The following is a 14,832-nucleotide window of genomic DNA, read 5'->3' as shown; positions in this document are numbered from 1 at the left end:
GTTTAATATATTTCTTAATTTGAAATTTCTCTTTCACTACTTAGCTTTTTTGTTCAGCTCAGTGGCCACATGAAAAAATGTAAAATCGCCTTCTATTCCAGCTACTAAACTGCCAATTAATGCTTTATTTTATGTATTTTTTAGGACATTTCTGATTCATTTGCATCCTTGAAGAGCATCTGTAGAAGAGGAAGGAAAAGATGGGTGTGAAAACATTTACTCATAGTTCCTCTTCCCACAGCCAGGAAATGCTTGGAAAGCTAAATATGCTGCGAAATGATGGACATTTTTGTGATATCACTATTCGTGTCCAGGACAAAATCTTCCGGGCACATAAGGTGGTACTAGCAGCTTGCAGTGATTTCTTTCGCACCAAACTTGTAGGCCAAGCAGAGGATGAGAACAAGAATGTGTTGGATCTGCATCATGTCACGGTGACTGGCTTTATACCCCTTTTAGAATACGCTTATACAGCCACTCTGTCAATTAACACAGAAAATATTATTGATGTTTTAGCTGCAGCAAGCTATATGCAAATGTTTAGTGTTGCTAGTACCTGTTCGGAATTCATGAAATCAAGCATTTTATGGAATACACCCAATAGCCAACCAGAAAAGGGCCTAGATGCTGGACAAGAAAATAATTCTAACTGCAATTTTACTTCTCGAGATGGAAGCATTTCTCCAGTGTCTTCAGAGTGCAGTGTGGTAGAACGAACCATTCCTGTCTGCCGAGAATCCCGGAGAAAGCGCAAAAGCTATATTGTTATGTCTCCTGAAAGCCCTGTAAAGTGTAGCACACAAACAAGTTCACCCCAGGTGTTGAATTCTACAGCTTCCTACTCAGAAAATAGAAGTCAACCAGTTGACTCTTCTTTAGCTTTTCCCTGGACTTTTCCTTTTGGAATTGATCGAAGGATTCAGCCTGAGAAGGTTAAGCAGGCAGAAAATACCCGGACTTTAGAATTACCTGGCCCATCTGAGGCAGGTAGAAGAATGACTGATTATGTGACTTGTGAGAGCACAAAAACTGCCTTGCCTTTGGGTACTGAAGAAGATGTCCGGGTCAAAGTAGAAAGGTTGAGTGATGAGGAGGTTCATGAGGAAGTGTCCCAGCCTGTCAGTGCGTCTCAGAGTTCCCTGAGTGATCAGCAGACAGTGCCAGGAAGTGAACAAGTCCAAGAGGACCTTCTGATTAGCCCACAGTCTTCCTCCATAGGTACAATGTCTTCTGTATTTTTCCATGGTACTGTAAAGTCAACTCAGAAGTTTTTAAGTTCTTATTAGATACAACATTTTGTGCTCAGTTCTTACAGGAAATACAAAGAAGAATAAAACATAGTAACTGGATTTTTTAAAGATGCTGTTGGCAGTATGGTTTTTTTTTTTTTAACAAATTATGCATTGGGGAAGAAAGAAATAGTTGAACAGTATCTGATGGTACAAAGGCAGAGATACAAATTACAAATGACTATGAAAGCCAAAAAAAAAAGATCCAGTTAGTGTTTTATTCTTCATTAAAATATTTATTGAAAACTTACCTTGTGCCATAATATTGGTGATACATTAGTTCCTGAAACAAAAGAATTAATAGTCTAGTTGGAAAAGCAGATGTATAAATAAATGATTACAGTGAACTCTTACAAGTGCTTAGGTTGAGGTATGAACAAAGCATTAGAATGCAACAAAGGAGCTGAGTTTCACACAATAAGTATGTTGCCCAAATGAAGGAATGATATTTCTATGAAGTTTTATAAACGCACAGGGCATGGCATACATGCAAACCCAAAAGTGTAGAGGACATTTTATGCTTGGTAAGCAATGAATCTGATGGAAAATGATGTACATGGAGCGCGATGCCTGCAAGCTTGGGGAGTAGTGAATGGGAGAGAAGACATTAAGGAGTGGCTCAGGTTGGGGAGGTCCTTTGGCACTAGTTTAAATTAGAGTTGCATACAAGTATGACAATCCCATCTACAATGGCTTTACCTAATATTTTATTTTTACTACATAAAATGTTGAGAAATAGGAGGTCCAAAGCTGATAATCTGCTGTCTGTAATTTTTAAGTTTCATCCATATGTTAAGTGTACTTCTTGGTTACAAGATGCTCCTTTTATCTAACTTTTCTTTCTAGAAAGGGACAGTGTTTGTATCAGGAAGGCACACACAGCATTCCAGATGCTTCCTCAACTCATGTTTAAACACCAAAGTTATTAGTTAATTGAACTAAAGGGAGTGGAGACTGAATCCAGATATGGTGTCTGAGAGTTGGCCTCTGAAAAAGGGTTGGATTGGATTAGGTTGCTAGGGTGGAGCCCCATGATTTAATCATGGTGGCTTTCTGAGTAAAGACCCACAAAGACATAAGATAAGTGTTTCCTGTCTCTGCTTCCTGGCTTGCCATGTGATCCTTCTACTTGATCTGCCATCCACCACCCTCATGAGACTCTAGACCAGTGGAGCTGCCTGATCTTGGACTGTGAGCCTCCAAAACTGTGAGCCAAAATAGACCTGCCTTCAGAGGTAACTTCTCTCAGATACATGTTGACAATGATGAAAAGCTGGCCAGTACACCAGAAGTCCCTAAATAATTTCTGCCAGTCTATGTCATGTGATCTTTCCTAGCTACAAGGGAATCTAAAAAGATAAATGTATATTAGTTGGGTACATAACTGCCTGAAACAAAATTGGAACGGAATGAATATTGATTATTTAACTAGCACTGTCTGCCACATACATGTGGCCAAGTATCCAAGGTAGGTCTGCCTTAGAGGAAATAAAAATAAAACATACAGGTACTTAAAGAAAATTAGTTTGGTATGATATGCAGGGGGATTATCTGTGCAGAGACAGGCTTAAAAACTAGTTACAATACAATTATTGTGAATGAAGAGTAAAACTAAGGAAAATGATACTTCAGGACTTTTTAAAGGAGAAACAATACTGTTTGAAGTATTGAGTATAGAGGAGTCTTCAGAAAGTTCATGGAAAATGTTAACTCTATAAAGTCTGGTAATACATTGAGAGAACAGGAAGGGTCAAAGTACTCTGGATGACGAGGAAGTAGTGATAACATTTTACTGTATTTATTGGTGCTAAGGCACAGTTTTTCATATTTTATCATCCCTGAATCCAGATCTGTCTTACAGGTGGTACTGTTTCAGCTTTTTCTTTCTTAGTGGTATGAAAAAACAGCGATCATAATTGATGATATATTAGTGTCTATAATGCCGTAACTGCAATATGAAAATCAGTGTAAGGTAGTAGGAACCTCCACTTTTAAGAGTAAATCAACAGGGTCAATTCTGTATAAATTGTGCTTGAGTGGTAACCAAGCAATATCATGTCAAAGTATTTGAAAAATGAGGAATAGTAAATAAATAGTTTGGTACTTTTCTTTTAGTAGTGTCAGATTTAGTGTCAATAGAAAAATATGTAAGAGCCTAAAAGAAAGGACTAATCTTTGGAAAATACCTGTAGTTGGGATTGAGAAGGGATAGAAGAAGAGTCAACAATAGATGATAAAGAGGATCTCTTCAGAAGACCAGGGAACCAGAAGACCATCTTAACTTTGTTGATATATTCTGTCAGCCCCACTGTGAAAGTTTTCCAGGGCTGTTGCAACAAAGAATCACAAATTGGATTGTTAAAAACAACAAAAATTGATCCTCTCACAGTTGAGGAAGCCAGAAGCCCAGAGTCAAAGTGTCAGTCAGCAAGACTGTTCCCTTTGGAGATTGTAGGGAAGGATCCTTCCTTGGCTCTTCACCTCTGGCAGATGCCAATAATCCTTGACATTCCTTGGATTATAGCTGCATAACAATTTCTACTTTTGTCTTCACATGACCACCTCTGTGTGTCTGTCTTGTCTCTGGCTGTAAATCTTGCTCCGTATAAGGGCATTAATCACTGGTTTTAGGACCCACCCAAATCCGGTATGACCTCATGTTAACTTGATTACATCTGCAAAGGCCCTATTTCTAAATAAGGTCATCTTCATAAGAAGTTGGGGTTAAGACATGAATGTACCGTTTGGAGGGACACAGTTCTACCCATAATACCCACTAATGGTTCTATTCCTAAATTGAGATCAGGCTACTTTAAAAGAATGTAAGTGAACACCCTTCTGATAAAATATTTAATGACAGGAGATCATTGCATTTGTTGTTATGATCCAAGTTTTTGATCGCTTATTTGAGAACTTAGAAAGCCAAATATTAATCAAACTAAATATCTCACCACTCAAATTTTGCCTTTATAATCTTATTACATGGTTGTATAAAAACTAATGAACATAAATGGAATAACCTTTAATATAAGTAGAATTTTTCTATCAATATAATATTACTACAAATGTGGATTCTGTTATAAGGCAGACATAGTTATATCTCCATTAGGAATATCATCTAATGAAATAATCTAGATAGAATTTTCTTCCTTGCCTTCGTAGCAAATCTACAAAGGTAGCTCCAACAAATTTTTGAAGACATTAAAGATTGTGCACTTTTTCCTTGAACTTTTTGAAGACCTCATACTAACCACTCTCAAACCTGTCTTAATTCTTAGTTTATACACTGAAACAAAGTCATACAAGAAAAAAATTAATTCCTTGGGTATTAATAGTAGGCAGTCAATAAATGTAGAAGAAAAAAAGGGAGCTATACATGGTACCTTTTTTCCGTATTCCTTAAGAATACTTCTATAAGAGTTTACTTGAGTCTTACTACACAAAAGATGAGGCCATCAATTTTTGATGAAGTTTAAGAACAAATTGTCTGGGACCAGTGCTGTGGTATAGTAGGTAAAGCTGGTACCTCTGACCAAGCATTCCATATGGGCACTGGTTCACATCCTGGCTGCTCCACTTAAAATGCAGCTCCCTGCTAATGTGCCTGGGAAAGCAGAGGAAGATGGCCCAAGAGCTGGGGCCCATGCGCCCATGTAAGAGACCCAGAAGAAACTCCTGGTTCCGGGCTTTAGATCTGCCCAGCTCTGGCTAGCTGTTGCTGCCATTTGAGGAGTGAACTAGTGGATGAAAGATCTCTCCCTCTCCCTGTCTAACTCTGCCTTTCAATAAATCTTAAAAAAAAATTCCAAGACAGTTTCATGATAATGACTTCATTGTCTATCTTGCCATTTTCAATTATCAGGAAATCCAGAAGACACATAAATAGTTCTAGATAATCTGCACTTTACTGCATTTGCTAAAGAATTCTAGACTCTAAAAGTCTTCTTTTATTAAAGTGATATAAAGGTTAGTTAAGATACATAATGTTTTTAGAAGATTTATTTTATTTATTTGAAAGAGCTACAGAGAGAGTTCTTCTATCTGCTAGCTTACTCCCCAAATGGCCACAACAGCCAGAGCTGAGCCCATCCGGAGCCAGGAGCTACTTCTGGGTCTCCCACCCGTGTGCAGGGGCCCAAGCAGTTGGGCCATCTACTGCTTTCCTAGGCCATAGCAGAGAACTGGATCAGAAGTAAAGAACTGGGACTCAAACCAGCGCCCATATGGGTTGCCAGCACCATAGGCAGCAGCTTTAACCCAGTATGCCACAGCTCTGGTCTCAAGGTACATAATTTGAAAATTGAGTAAACTTGTTTAGGTGAGCAGCTAGAGGAATGGTTGAATTGTAACAATGATCATATGGAAAAGCAATGTAACATGATTAGAAGTTCGGGCCCAGGACTCAAACAAATCTGGGTACTGCTACTACTTTTTGGCACTTAATGTAATTTTGATCAAGTCACTTAACCTCACCAGTTTCTGTAACCATAAATGTAATAGTAATATTGAAAATATTAACTGGAAAATTCCAGAAATAAACAATTCCTAAGTTTTAAATTACACCCCTTTGGAGTACCATGATGCAATTTCCTGCTGTCCCACTCCATCCTACTTGAAAAATGAATCATCTCTTTTTCCAGCATATCCATGTTATATATGCTACCCACCCGTTAGTCACTTAGAAGCCATCTTGGTTGTCAGAGAGTGTCTTGTCAGATAACCATCTTGGCTGTCAGAGTGCTTGTGTTCAAGGAACTTTCTGAGGTTCAGTTAGACCATGTTCACTACTGTCATTACAGTATGTTCTAATTGTTGTACTTTATTGTTTTACTGTGCCTAATTTATAAATTAAACTTTATCATAGATATATATGTGTAGGAAAAACTGTGTAATATATATATATATGGTTCAGTATTATTCATGATTTCAGGTGTCCACCCAAGGGTCTTGAAGCGGATCCCCTGTGCCTGTTTATTATGTTAATTTCTTCCAGCCAGATACTCCCACGGACTCAACCTGTAGTTGAACCAGTGGGAAGGTAGATTTACTATCAGAAAATCAGTAACAGACACAGGATACGTTCTAGTAGAAACATGTATCCTAGTGGTTTATTCTAATGGTGAAAGTGTTAGGACTGTAATTGTAATAACAGGAGTAAGGCAGTTTTGTGTCCCTTACCATGGACAAATTCCTTGAGGAATTAAACTGTTTCTACAAAGCAAACTGAAGCAACTCTGAAGAGAACAGGATAATCGGATAACGCTGGTATTAGTGTCTTTCTGATTGGTCTTGCCAGTAGGACTGTAATGACTTAAGCAGAAGCATTTTGATGATGTGAATTCAAGGTCCAATTTTTACAGGAATGAGTGTTGGGATTACTGATGTAAGGGAAACTTTAAAACCAGAAGGGCCTATAAAAGGAGATCTCCCTTCTGAAACGTTGAAAGGGACAGCTATTAAATTCCTGTCACCAAGGTCAGATGACGGATAATAGATGCAGTGATCTATTAAATTCAGCACAGTTGCTATGTTTTGGGGAAAAACATTTAAGAGTTTTTCCTTAAGTGAGAAAAGGAGATCTTTGGCAGTCAAAAGCAGGATGAAGGTGAGTGGTCCTACTAGTTGGCAAGAATAGTAGCAAAGCAAAGGGTCAGGAAAGTCCTGAAGCATTAGAAAGTGATAGGGTTTTGTTATCTTGAGTAGAAGCTCAGGATCTGCTGGGGAATGTCTCAGAATCCATAGTTTAAGGTTGTACCATGGAATGACACAGACTAGTCAGGAAGATAAGATGTATGTCTTTTAACTTGAGAAAGTGGGAAGCCAATGATCTATACCTTGAAGCTTTACTAACTCAGTGAATGGTACATGATAAGTTCCTTTCCTTTGATGTATCTTCCAAAAGACCAAAACTCTAAATTTTAAGTCATTAAATGAATGTTTTCTTTATTTTATTAAGATTTTATTTATTTATTTGACAGGTAGAGTTACAGACAGAGAGAAAGACAGAGAGGAAAGGTCTTCCTTCCATTGGTTCACTCCCCAAATGGCCTCAACAGCCGGAGCTATGCCAATCCGAAGCCAGGAGCTAAGTGCTTCTTCTGGTCTCCCATGTGTGTGCAGGGGCCCAAGCACTTGGACCATCTTCCACTGCTTTCCCGGGCCACAGAGGGAGCTGGACTGGAAGAGGAGCAACCGGGACTAGAAACAGCACCCATATGGGATGCTGGAGCTGCAGGCGGAGGATTAACCTTGTGCACTATGGCGCTGGCCCTAAATCAATGTTTTCAAATACAGCTCTTGACTGTGACAGTGCCAAAGACATCATATAAGACATCTCTTGTAGTATTCAGTTATGTTAGTTTGTAATAGGGTTGAACTTAAAGTAAAATTATCAGTTATTACAATTTATCTTCTTAGAGATTTACAGTACTTTGGCTATGTAAATTTGAGAGTTTTTAAGTACTTTGATATTTACACAAGGGTACCTCAAAAAGTTCATGGAAAATTAAAAGTTTATTTCACTGCAACTATTTTGAAATCTGTACCTAGTTTTTTTTTTTTTTTTTTCAAAATAGACAAATTCTATGAACTATTTGAAGACCACTCTTAGTTTTAGAATTTTTTTAAGTTTGTGGATGATAAAGTCAGTGGAAAATATGTGTAAAAGATAAAACTTAGGGAGTTCTTTGACAACCATATTTGTGTAATATGTAGTCCTATTAGTAGAGGAACAAATTGGAATTCCTGTAGTGAGAAATATAAAAACAATTGTTTTCCTTCTTTTATAGTATGACTTGAAAGCCTGAAAGAGTTTCAGCATACCCTGAGAATACACAATAACCAGAACAAACTACATAGCTCACTAGAGTTTTGTTTTATTGTTTTAATTGATTTTTATTATTTGAAAGGCAGAGACAGATCTTCATCCACTGGCTCATTCCTCCAATGCCCAGAACAGCTAGAGCCCACAGTTCCATCTATGTCTCCCACATAGGTGGCCAGAACCCAGATACTTGAGCCCATCCCCTGCTGCCCCTCTGGGTGTTCATCAGCAGGAATCTGGGATCGGAAGCAGAACTGGGACTTGATACCAACACTCCAGTATGCTTCGATGCAGGCATCCCAAGCAGAACCTAACAGCAGCTCCAACCGCCTATCCTGAAGGAACTTAAAAAGACCAGCAGTGCTGGAGCTGAGGTGTGGGGCCACAGGCTAAGCTGCTGCTTGTAATGTGGTCGTCCCATATTGTAGCACCAGTGCAAGTCCTGGCTGCTCCGGTTTCCAGTCTAGCTCCCTATAATGCATCAGGGAAAGCAGTGAAAGAATGACCCAAAGACTTGGGTTTCTGCCACCCATATGGGAGACCCAGATTGAGTTCCAGTCTCCTGGCTTTAGCCTGGCCATTGCAGCTATTTGGGGAGAGAACCAGCAGATGGAAGATCTATGTCTCTTTCTGTCACTCTGCCTTTCAAATAATCTTATTAAAAATAAAAATAAATAAATAAATAAAACCTCAGTGCTTGGTTCCTGCCCTTGTAGACTATACGTTGACAAGAAGATCATGCATTGGAAACATCCAGAGCCATACTTAAAATTATCATTCCATGTTGATAGCATTGATCATCTCAGTTGCACAATCTTGTTCATGTCATAAGCTCTCCAAAAATGGCCACTTGCCGTTTTAGGTTGGCCTGGAAATTAGTGTACAAGTTAGTGTTACAGTGAGGAAAACATGAAGGGAGCAGGTGTTTGGCCTGGACAAGACGCAGTTTTAGAATGAGACAACCCATGAAAACTGCAGCAGTCTGTCAGAATAGTGTGTAATTTTTTTGTTTCCAGGCCTTGGCTAAAGGTCAGTTGTCGTGAATCAGGGTACAGACGAAAAACAAGAACACCCTCCTGATTCTGGGCACATGAAATCAAGCAGAGCAGTTCTGAGGAAGACACAAAATTCAAAAAGTCCTTATAAATAAAGTTTTGAACATATTTGCTGAAATGTCACACCAACTTAAATTCATCCATGTAAAGTATATAGTGGTTTTTAGTATATTCACAACCACTTCTATATACTCTATTGTGTGCATAGAATTGCCTATTCTGGATATTTCATGTAAATGGGATTATATAGATGTGTGGTCTATTCTGATGGCTTCTGTGGTTCATTCATGCCACGCCATGTGAAGTTTTCTTTCTTTTTTTTTTTTTTTTTTTTTTTTTTTTTAAGACTTATTTAATAGAATGGCAGAGTTAGAGGGAGAGACAGAGAGAGATTGTCCATCCTCTGGTTCACTCTCCAAATGACCACAGTGATCAGTGCTGGGCCAGCCTGAAGCCAGAAGCCTAGAACCTCATCAGGGTCCTTCACATGGGTGAAGGGGCTCAAATATTCGGCCTATCTTCCCCTGCTTTCCCAGGGTGCATTAGCAGGGAGCTGGATTGGAAGTGGAGCAGCCAGGACTCGAACCTGCACTCATATGGGTTGCTGGCGTCATAGGCAGAAGTTCATCCTGCTGCACCACAACATCAGCCCCACCATGTGACATTTTAAGATGGCTTTCCCAATTGAGGTTATTGCAACAAGAGAGATCATATATCTTGAGAACTAGGGCTGCTCAGTAAGAGGTTGCCTCTCCCTGTTCCAGTCGTTGTTGTTAGGAAACTGGCGCAGCTTTAGTCAGGTGGCCACATGGCCCAACCTCTGTGGTCAAGCTCTACCCCCATCCTAATGGGATTAGCTGCTGCTCCTGCTTCCCTGCCCGCCCTCAGGCAGTTTTAAAAGGGCCTGTTCCTGAATATGAACCCTCTTGGTTCTTTTCTCTTGGCTTCTCTCCTGCTCTCTTGGTTCCTCTCCTCCTCTCGTCTCTCTCTCTCTGTCTCTCTCTTACAGTCTCCTTCTCTCTTTTTCCCTCTTTCCCTTCGCCGTCCCATCAGTCCGGTCTGTTGGGTGTTCCCCAATAAACCCTTTCCCTTACTCCAGTGTTCAGTGTGTTTTGTGACAGCTAATAGTTGTGGCCATTCGGGAAGTGAGTCAGCTGCAGAAAGAAGGTCTTTTTCTCTCTGTGTCTTTCCCTCTTTCTCTGTCACTCTGCCTTTCAAACAAATAAGATAAATCTTAAAAAAAAAAAAAAAAAAAAGTGAACCTACAAGAGCAATCAGTCATATTAGCTAGAAAGAGAGGGATGTTTGGTAGTATATACACAGTGACCTTGTTTTTGTCCGTGTATACAATGGTGGTTTTTGTTTTGTTTGTCCCATTGAATATGGGGTCACAGAGTGACCTGTGCTGATAGTGGTGTTCCATGAGCTTGTTTATGTCCAATAGAAGACCATTATGGCCTGTGTGTGAGTGCCTGTCCCATTCACAACTGCCAGGCCAGTCTCTGAATGTTAGGGGCTGCTTAACTCTTTTACAAGTATTAAGTGTGAAATACTGGACTGAAAATCAGACAGTGCCTGGCACATGGTAATGCTCAGTAGGAAATGACCACTGTAGTTGTCACTGCCAGGAGGGTTTTTGTGAGTCCCTGAAGCGTGGTTGTGGCAGCTTGTGTGTAATGCAGCAGCAGTAGCTGTCATACAGCACTCCAGACTGGTGAAAGATTGTCTAAAATTCAGCTTTCCTGTTTCATCAGTGGCAAGGGTCTGTACTGAATTCTTAGCCAGTAGTGTCGAAAGAGAAGTTCATTTTAATAATTTAAGAAACGTGAATATCACACCTGGAAAGTAATATTGTTTATATATCCTGCTGTTAAGTCAGTTCAGTTGAAATTACAATTCACTGTTACTTGTGTAGAAAAAAACCATCATCTGTAGAGAGAAAAAGTTACAATTTCTTTTTGCTAATAATTGCATAAGCAGTAAAATTGTTTTTGTGTTGTGATATCAATGGCATGGATAGAATTCTAAATATCTCTTTGGTTTTAACCCTTTGTTTAGCTTGGAGTGGTTTTTCACTTGTAGCTTCTGGTGCATTTAATAGCCCTGAGTGAGGGGAAAGCACCTTTGTTTTAATATTTGTGTGCTCACTATCCCCTGAATTGGGGACCTAAAAGGCAAAGTTTAGATGACATTTTAGCATGTAGAAACGAGTGTTTTGGCCAGCACCGTGGCTCACTAGGCTAATCCTCCACCTGTGGCGCTGGCACCCTGGGTTCTAGTCCTGGTTGGGGTGCCGGATTCTGTCCCGGTTGCTCCTCTTCCATTCCAGCTCTCTTCTGTGGCTCGGGAAGGCAGTGGAGGATGGCCCAAGTGCTTGGGCCCTGTACCCGCTTGGGAGACCGGGAGGAAGCACCTGGCTCCTGGCTTCGGATCGGTGCGACCGCCGGCCGCAGCGCGCCAGCTGTAGCGGCCATTTGAGTGGTGAACCAACGGAGAAGGAAGATCTTTCTTTCTCTCTCTCTCTCTCTCACTCTCTCTCACTGTCTTACTCTGCCTGTCCCCCCCCCCAAAAAAAAAGTGTTTTGTTTTAGATGTATCTTGTGCTCTTTTTTTCCAATTTTAGTATATGTGCTGCTGAAGTGAGCACTATTTTTTTTTCTTAATTTGAGAGACAGAGCCATCATGTGCTCATTCATTCCCCAAATGCCCACAATGACCAAGATTGAGCCATGCCAGTGTCAGGAAGCAGGAGCTCAATCCAGGTCTCCCACATGACTGCCAGGGACCCAACTACTTGAACCATTACTTGCTGCCTCCCAGGGCATGCTTTAACAGAAAGCTAGAATCAGGAGCGGAGCTGGGACTCGAATCTCAGCAATACATCAGATGTAGGCATCCCATATGGCAGCTTGCCCACTAGGTCAAGTGCCTGCCCCTCAAACAAACCCTTGACAAAACTAGAATCAATCCAAAGCGATATGATTTTTTTCCATCTCCTAGAAATAGTCCATATATAGCCTGCCTGGTAGTAAGAAGCAAATGTCAAATAGATGAATCTCCCTGACATGCCCTTATCATACATGTCCAAGTGTTTTTTGCAAACCTTTGCCTATAAACTTTAATATTACTTGTAATCTGAATAAAGTTCAGAATGCTATTAAAATAAATTTTTATATCAATGTTGGTCAAGTGGTCCAAATATTGGGAATTTTCCAGTCTTTATTCTAGGACAGACTGAAATATTAGTGTGTAGTCCCTTTTCTTGAAGGAAAAAAAAGTGAAAATGGGAAGATACTGACAAATGAACAGTTCTTTCTGAAATAAAATGCAGCATTATCTGGTTTTCTGTCTCATGTCTAGATTAAAAACAAATCAGAAAGATCAAGGATAGTTTGGATAAATAGACATAAAGCAAAAGCGTATTTTATGGTAAGGGAAAGAGAAAAGGCATGTGCAGAAATGCTGAACACCTCAGTAGGAGTAGGATTGTGGGGGAGGGGGAGGGAGTCCAGGAAGAATAGAGGTGCCACTGGGGATAAATGTGAATGCACACAGTCTGCTGCTCTGATGAGCCTGAGCGTATCATTGCATTCAGATGCAGTGTAAGAATTGGTGTCCACAATGGTGGCTGTGAATCATAAACAAAAAATAAATTATGTTTAATATTCTTTAAAAGTCAAGGAAAAATTAATACTGTCACAAATTTTCCAGCACAAATGATTAAATAATTTTGGATACCTTAAAAGGGATTAGATTGTTGGGGGAAAACTTAAATGGGAAATTTACCTGTCTCAGCTAATTCAGTTCCAAAGAGGGGAAACTTAAGGTTTGGATTCTAAATTTCTATCAAAAAGAAATTTCATCCTATGTTTCCATTAACAAATAGTTATTAAATGTTCGCATGTATATAATGTCCAAACTGTTAAAAATAAATTCATCATAACTTTCACTAAAATGTTATAACCCAAGCTTGTTTGCTATTAAGGAACTAAACAATTTCAGAAGCTCAGATTGGCTCATTTGTTGAACTTGTTTGCATATAGTAAAGAAATTAGCAAAGTTCATTATCTAGTGAGAACAGCCTAGGTTGTTTGGATCCACTGTTTTACATGTACCAGACGTTTCGAAAGTCTCTTTGAACGTATTTGAAAAGCTGAAAAGATGGTCAGTGAACCCCCAGGTAACTTTAGGGGGAACACCTGACCAAGAAAGGTAAATAGATTATCAGAATGCTAAAGCCAGTTTTGCCTGTAAAACATTTGCCAACACAAGGTGGGCTTTTATTCATCAAACCAAAATGGAAGGAGAATAAAGTCAAAGCCCAGATGTGAATGTGAAAGGACATTTCAAAGAAGTTGTTACACACATTGCGTAGGATCCCTGAAGGACTGTACAACTAGAATTAAACCTGCCCTCATTCTCCAGACTCCAGAGCTGTTGAAAACTGTCTTGGCAGTAGACAGACAGAAAATGAAAACGGAAGAAAAACACATCCCTGAGAAGCTGTGGTCCTGAGTCCCCACTTTCAGATTTATATTCTGGTTATGCCTGGTATGGGTAAGCCAAGGAGTCCGAGGCAATGAATTTGCTTTAGGTAATGCTCTCAGAAACCTAGCAGAAGCAATCATAAAGCTTCCCTGGAAGAGTCACTGTTCATCCTAGCCTCGGCAAATCTGTCCCCTACAAATAATCTTCAAGGGCAGTAACCGCTGTTAGCAATCACCAGGGAACATAAAGGAACAGGCAGAGAGAACCAGTGGGGAAAAATAAATAACAGAAATAAATTGGCATAGTTTTCAGACACAGGTGTAAAACAGGTTATACTTAACTCTAACAATTAATGAGTTTGGACAATAATTGCAGAGAACAATAAACTAAAAACAAGAAACACAAAATATCACCTCTACAAAAGAAAACCAAAATTAAAATCTCAGTAAACATTTTAGCAGGAGATTAGAACTAGCAGAAGAGGAAACTGGGGAATCAGAAACTAAATTAGAAGAAATTGCCTGAATGCTGTGCAGAAAAGAATGATGGTAGAGATGAATGAGAATTGTGTGGAAGAGAAAAATCTGAGTTTAATGTAAGTCCTAAAAAGAGAAGGCAGAATGAAATTTTTTCAGAATTAATGAAAGGTGCTAGCCTACTAAAGCCAGCAAATCTCAGAGAAATAATAAACACAAACTAGACATAGCACAGAGAAAATTGAGAAATGTTTTCTAAAAATGACTACAGCTTTCAAAGATATGACTTTTTAACTTTAGAAATCATGGTATGGGAATCCTCAGTTTGCTGAAAGAAAGTAACTGCCAAGCTAGACACACTATGAAAATGACCCAAGTGCTTGGGCCCCTGCCACCCACATAGGAGACCTGGATGGAGTTGCAGGCTACTGACTTCAGCCTGGCCCAGCCCCAGTTGTTCTGGGTAATTCTGGGAGTAAACCAGCCAGATGGAAGGTGGTTTTCTGTCTCTCCCTTTGTGTCACTCTGTCTTTCAAATAAATAAAGTAAATCTTTAAAAAAGAAAAAAGGTGAAGATGAAATAGACATTTCAAACAAAAATAGACTTCATGAACAAATTATCGCTAAAGAAAATTCTTAGGGAAGGACTTAAGGCAGAATTAAAGTGAGCATAGAGGAAAGATCTCATAGACAAGAACATG

The 14,832-nt window shown here is 39.5% G+C and overlaps 1 protein-coding gene across 10 annotated transcripts in view; it reads left to right on the top strand.

The window, feature by feature from the left end:
- ZBTB44 (zinc finger and BTB domain containing 44) overlaps window positions 1–14,832 on the top strand; it is a 66,124-nt gene that overhangs the window by 33,311 nt on the left and 17,981 nt on the right. For 7 of the 10 annotated variants that reach the window (XR_011385051.1, XR_011385055.1, XM_070065646.1 and 4 more), the window contains exon 2: window positions 145–1,218. The exons of the other annotated variants lie outside the window; for them this stretch is intronic. Coding sequence is in view for 5 of the 7 variants with exons in the window: in XM_070065646.1 (XP_069921747.1) it covers window positions 201–1,218 (1,018 nt within the window). In the remaining 2 variants the exon portion in view is untranslated. The remainder of the gene's footprint in view (window positions 1–144; window positions 1,219–14,832) is intronic. 10 annotated transcript variants of the gene reach the window in all.

Source organism: Oryctolagus cuniculus, chromosome 1, assembly GCF_964237555.1.
Source record: "Oryctolagus cuniculus chromosome 1, mOryCun1.1, whole genome shotgun sequence".
Classification (NCBI taxonomy): Eukaryota; Metazoa; Chordata; class Mammalia; order Lagomorpha; family Leporidae; genus Oryctolagus; species Oryctolagus cuniculus.
The sequence above is the reverse complement of the archived record's forward strand: the minus strand, read 5'-3'. Positions and strand labels throughout refer to the sequence as shown.